The 6,125-nt window shown below is 35.3% G+C and overlaps 1 protein-coding gene across 1 annotated transcript; it reads right to left on the bottom strand.

Moving 5' to 3' along the window:
• Positions 1-2,111: 2,111 nt before the first annotated feature.
• On the bottom strand, positions 2,112-6,071 carry LOC148193646 (somatic embryogenesis receptor kinase 2-like). The gene is made up of 4 exons (XM_088098624.1): positions 5,521-6,071; positions 5,095-5,436; positions 3,454-3,848; positions 2,112-2,773 (listed from the first exon to the last, which is right to left on the bottom strand). Exons 1-4 carry the CDS (start codon positions 5,738-5,740, stop codon positions 2,459-2,461), a joined length of 1,272 nt encoding a protein of 423 aa, XP_087954750.1. The 5' UTR covers positions 5,741-6,071; the 3' UTR covers positions 2,112-2,458.
• Between the last annotated feature and the right edge of the window lie 54 nt (positions 6,072-6,125).

Below are 6,125 nucleotides of genomic sequence, written 5' to 3'. Positions count from 1 at the left end.
CCTTTGGTTAAACATCCCAAATCCAACCCTACAAATGGAAACCAGGACCATTAAATAATCTTAAAGTAACACCTATAAGACCAATAAAAAGCCCCCAAAACGTGACAATTTTAACCATAATTAAACACAAACCCACAACGAATTATATTCAACATAATTACACCCAAACCAGCAAGCTTTCACTACACAATTACAAAATTTTAACCACGATACCCATGCCCAATCAAACAAATAATTACATTTAACCAAATTAACAGATTCAAGGCACAATTAAACCCTAACACCAAAATCCAACAAACACAACATGAGGTTACGAACACTTCCCTGACCTAAGCTCTTCCAAATGCAATTTCAATGAACCACTAACCCAAATTGAACACCAATTTCACTAGTTTCTTCAACCCAATTTCACCCTAATCGCAAATCCCTTTGGAACTAATTGTAATTTCTTTTTATAAAAACCATTTCACTTTTAACATTGTCACAACACTTGGGCTGGTATTACCACGTATTTTAAAACTGAACAACTCATTGAATATTGGCTAAGGTAGACATTACATCATTATCGATTTAAACATCGTTAGCAAAAAGGACAAAATTGAACAATTTTTACAAAAGAATGAACTACTTTGAACATCTCAAAAAAGTGAGACCATTTCGAACAAAACTAACTAATATAGGGATCAAAATAGGTATTAAGCCAAAAAGTTATAAATAGTTCATGCTAAAAGTTTTGATATTGTTTGGTTCCTTTACTTTGAGAAACAATGGTTTTGGTCCCTAATTTCAAACGACATTAAGTTTTATGCTTTGTGATAAATTTTGTTCCACATCTGATTACATGAGTCTGCTACATGCTAATTTTTTTAATTAAATTAAAAAATTATTAAAGTATTATTCTTCTTCCTCCATGTCTCAACTCCGATATTTCCCACTTCTATTGTCATTGATATCTTTTCTCATTAATCACCTAGAAACAATCATCACAACTCCTCTATTTTTCAACTCCATTATCAACCCCTTCAATTTTCATACAACATAGAAATCCTCTTCTCTAATTTTTGGATTTCCCCTATTTTATTCATTCAACTTCAACAAAAACATACACCATTTTTTCATATTTACAATTTTCTTCTTGTGTAACCAGGATGTTTCGTCATCTGCTCCCACATTATCAATCACATAAAAATCACTCTCATTTTTCTTCACCTTTCATCACACAGAACCCTACAATACCCCTTCATCTACTCAAATTCCTTTGTCACCCAAGATGGATGTATCATATTGAACTTTATATGAAGATTTTGAAATAGTACATGAAAAATCAATATCACTCAAAAGCTTCGATAATTGAGAGTTTTATTGCTAATATAAGTATTGAGTTTTGTTCAAATTACATGCAAAAGCAAATATGATAGGAGTTTCTTCTAGATCATGGTTGAAAGGTGTTCTATAAGTAGGTGCTTTTGAGGTGTAAATGTGCTAACCAAAGATCGCGATGAATTGTTGCAAGCACATCTATACATACTAAACAACACATATGAGGTGATCTCTTACTTATATGCACAAAAAGTCATTGTGAAGAGAACATTCTAAGACAATCAGAGAAATAACAGCTGATGAAGCATAATAGTATATTAAAACCTTGGTTTAAAGCTGAGGTTTTGAAATATTCAAAATCTTGAAACTTTGATGTGACTAGCAAATGGACTGATGTTTGATATTATATGTTGTACATGTTGCGAAATTAGTAATTTCACTTTTTATATGAAGTCTGTGGATTATAAAAACACAGTACAAAATAGTGGAGTCAGCCTTGAAGTTGAGTCGCCAAAATTTTTTTCATCCAAAGATCAAAATCCTGTATTTAAATCAATGACGTATGGTATAATAGAAGAGATCTCGAAGGTTGATTATATTCTGTTTACTTGTCCAGTGTTCAAATGTAAGAGGATTGACAATAAGAATGATGTCAAAATGGATGAATCGAGTATGATGCTAGTTGATTTTTGGAAGGTGGGTTATCCAGACGAGCCCTTTATCATGACATAATAAGCATCTCAAGTTTTTTTATGTAAAATATCATGCATTTGAACATTGGTATGTCACTCTTCGAGACAAAAAAAAATTGATATTGATAAAGAAGGGTGCAGGGAAAGTCTCCCACAATTTCACAAACATCATCATCAAAATTGCAGATTATAGAAAAGTATGAAAGATAGTGTGCATAGTTCTGCTGCAATTGTTTAATCTAAGTAAATTTCACTTCATCAAACTACAGCAGAAGCAGGTGATACACATTGTAACTCAAGAAAGCGACCCTTATGCACAAATGGAAATGAATACAATGCAGTGGACTGGACTTACAGGAAGGAACAAGAGTGAAAGAAAACTTCTATAGCTGATAAAAATGACAAATAATTCTATTTTCTCCCTTTAACTTACTATTGTGCCAGAGTTACCTTGGACCAGATAACTCAACTGCATGTAGATTTTCAGTTGAGTCAACAATCCAATCAGAATTGGAATGAGGGGTGAGATCCACTTCCTGGCGCAGAACCTCCACCTTTTGCCACTCGTCCCATCTTTCGGCCAAACCGTCACCGTCAAGCATTCGCACCACTTCTGACATCTTAGGCCGGTCCATAGGGAAACCTTGTGTGCAAAGCAGTGCAACCTGAATTAACTGTTCCACCTCAGCATCTATGTAATTGCTATGGAGATCAGGGTCCACAAGCATTTCTAGCTTCTTTTCCTTCAAAAGTCCTTTAACCTAACAACATACTCAGCTATGTCAGATCTGGACATGACATTACTATAAAATATTATGCATTTCAGAGACAAAAGCAATAAGTACTAAACTATGAAATTCTTGTCGACAAGTAACATGGACTATAATTTAAAACTAGTGATTGTTTCATGGAAGATCATGAATGCACAGTTCAAATGACTACAAGTCAATGTTCAACATCATGTTAATCCTTTTCCAATTAGAGGCATAGCCTGTTTTTTCTTTCCTAAATCAGATCATGATAAATTATATAGGCATTAAGTAAATTTCAGTACTGACAGCTGCTAATAGCATTAGCAACATTAACCTTGACCTAATTTTCCTAGCCTGCACTAAAAAAGTATTATGAGTTAGAACTTGTTTTCTCCTGCAAGACCTAACAGGCCACATTTGATGTCATAGATACCACTTTCAATAATAAAACAACAGTGAAAGTATTTAGAAGCACAAAAGTAGCATTGAAATTAGTACAGTGGTGGCAAGAAAATGGAAAAAATGGAAAATTTGAAATATGTTCTGCATGCTACCATCTGCGGGCATAATTACTAGTCCTATGTCATCCTTGTCCGAAGTATTGAAGGAAGGAGAAAACTACTTTAAGGGTGAATGAAAACAAATGTAATTAACGAATACACAAGGATATGCATTTACAGTCAACATACCCAATCCAGCAACATAACATCATCATCATTCGCAAGTCGAGCTAAGTCAAAAGCCCTTTGTCCAGTGATCAGCTCCAGAAGCATTATACCATAACCAAATACGTCAGTTTTCTCTGAAGATTTACCAGTAGATAAGTACTCTGGGGCTATGTGCCCAATTGTGCCTCGTACAGCAGTCGTAACATGGGTGTCCTTGTAGTCCATCAGTTTAGCCAACCCAAAATCCCCAACAACAGCCTCAAACTCCTCATCCAACAATATGTTTGCAGCTTTTACATCACGGTGGATAATCTTTGGATCACAGTGATCATGCAAATATGAAAGACCTCTTGATGATCCCAATGCTATTCTTTTTCTTGTTGGCCAATCAAGGGGTTGTTGATGTGCTGGACGCTCTATAATAATGCAAATACGAGATCATGAGACAACACAAATTAGGGAAAGATAATGTAGAAGACTCATGTTTGACATAAATAAAATAAAGAACTGAGTTAGTAGCACAAGTTTAGTTGACATGTGGTATAACCAAGTTCATTTCACTTACTGTAGCATAGAATGTTACACAACAGTAATAAACATCATGGGTCTTTTGTTCAATGACTATAGTGTTAACAAACTCAATTTGCATAAATCGGGCAATTTCTTTATCTTATGGTGCTTTATCTTCTCTTCTTTAGTCTGAGTCTATATTTCATACATACTTTCAGCAGGAAATGGTAAATCAAGCGCAGAATCATTTTCCAAGCCAGAAGATAACAAAATCTATAAGTGAAGTCAATGGTAGTTAACACTTAATCCAAAAACGGTGGCCCAAAATTCCTCGTTTTGATGTATATGTTGACATGAATAAGAAAAAAGAGAGCAAAAGATAGAGTGACTTTTGTTACTTTCTGATAGGATCTAAGGCAAGGGATAGAAGGCGGGAAAATGAGAGAGCGGTTAGGAAAGGCGGGATGGAAGATCTTATATAAATAGAGTTCTATTCTTTGTTAGAGGGCAGCTAGCCGTACACTTTTGTGAAAACAGGTCTTGAACCTTGTTGAGGGGGATTAGGCTCCCGTTATTGTATTTCGTTATACGTTCCAGTAGATACATTCACAGAGAAATTCATTCTATTCCTTTGTTATTTATTGTTTCTGTGCTGTTTGGGTGTTTGGATATTGTGAGAAAGTTAGGTTTCTCAATCGGAAACCTAACACTTTCCTTAACATCATATTAGAGAAATAACTCTAGGGACTTTGGAACAAGAAGTCTCTTTTAAACCACAGATGACACAAGAAAACTTTTTTCCAATCCACATGTCTTTACAAATTTAAACCCTAATTATCTTTTTCATTAGTATTCTATCCACGTACCAGAGCTGTAGCACATTAAAACTATCTATGTACTTCAAATGCCAGTAGCAAGGATTGATAGAATTTGAAAATTGAGAGGAATAACTGACAATGACAGGTAATCAAGAAAGGAGAGTGCATGACAGTTGAAAAAGTAAAAAATCAAACTGATATCTTATGTAACTTGTTTCCATCCCTGAAAAGCTAAATTCAAAATAACTACATAGCAAAACTGAAGGGCTTTTAACATAAGCCTGTTCTATTTTGTTGCTAGGCCAAAGACTGGAGGAAAAAGGAAATGCCATACCTCTTAAGCATGAGGCAACACTTCCATTAGCCATGTAAGGATATACAAGTAGTCTTTCTGTTGGTGTCATACAGAACCCACGTAACCGGAGGAGATTTCGGTGCACAGCCATGCTGATCATCTCTACTTCAGTCTGAAACTGAAGTTCCCCACCAGGTGTGCGCTCCTCTTTCAATCTTTTCACAGCAACCAGTGAACCATCTGCCAAGCGTCCTTTGTACACCTTACCAAATCCTCCCCTTCCAAGAATGTTTTTATTACTAAATGTATCTGTTGCAACTTGCAGTTCCCGGAGTGAGAACCTCTTGAGCTGCCCAAGGTGTACTTCTGGATCTTCTTCAGCTGCAATTAGATGAAAGGAAAGGAGTCAACTCTCCAATTATTCTACCAATGCACTACTAACTCGAATAGGAAGGGAAAGCTCACCAGGTACATCAAAGAAAAATTCTTGTGGTTTCCTTCGACGCCACCATGCAAATGCAATTGCTGGAGCAGCAAATAACAGAGCAGCACCTGCAGCTACTCCTCCAGCTATTGCACCAGTGGCACTATTTCCTCCTGCAATTAGACAGAGGAAATCACGAAACATAAGTGCTTCTTTTATATTAGCACAAAATAACTGTAAACTCATAGCATAAATAGGCATTGAACCTATTAAAATGTATGACTGACCAATGACTAGATAAAAAAAGAATTTAATCTTCAAAACTTCACAAGACAATAAACAGCAACAATGGATAATGAACAATAAGTCTATGTAAATCTACACCAACTCACTGGCATGACACAATAAGAGTCTCAACGTTCAACGGAAAGAAGAAAATAGTAACACCAATAATTAAATTTCAATAAACCAAAAATAGAAAAATCAGGACATGGAATATTGGCCGGTCATCACTGTTGAAATTTAATGTTTATTATTATTATTTATGTATGGGAACCCAACTTTAAGGTTAAGGTTTACGGAAGTGCCTTGACCTTTTGTATTCTGCTCCTTTGTACTCTATAAATACAGTAGTAAAATTGTGACA

The sequence above is a fragment of the Vigna umbellata genome, chromosome 9 (genome assembly GCF_029865625.1).
Source record: "Vigna umbellata cultivar VRB3 chromosome 9, Vumbellata_1.0, whole genome shotgun sequence".
Classification (NCBI taxonomy): domain Eukaryota; kingdom Viridiplantae; phylum Streptophyta; class Magnoliopsida; order Fabales; family Fabaceae; genus Vigna; species Vigna umbellata.
Note: the sequence above shows the minus strand (reverse complement) of the source record. Positions and strands in the feature narration are given on the sequence as shown.

Excerpts from the sequence above, each read along its gene's own strand:
- LOC148193646 (XM_088098624.1), bottom strand. The coding sequence starts at position 5,740 with ATGCCTATTTATGCTATGAGTTTACAGTTATTTTGTGCTAATATAAAA. Across the intron at positions 5,437-5,520 it reads ATTTTTCTTTGATGTACCTG|CTGAAGAAGATCCAGAAGTA; the intron begins GTGAGCTTTCCC and ends ATCTAATTGCAG. Across the intron at positions 3,849-5,094 it reads TGTTGCCTCATGCTTAAGAG|AGCGTCCAGCACATCAACAA; the intron begins GTATGGCATTTC and ends GCATTATTATAG.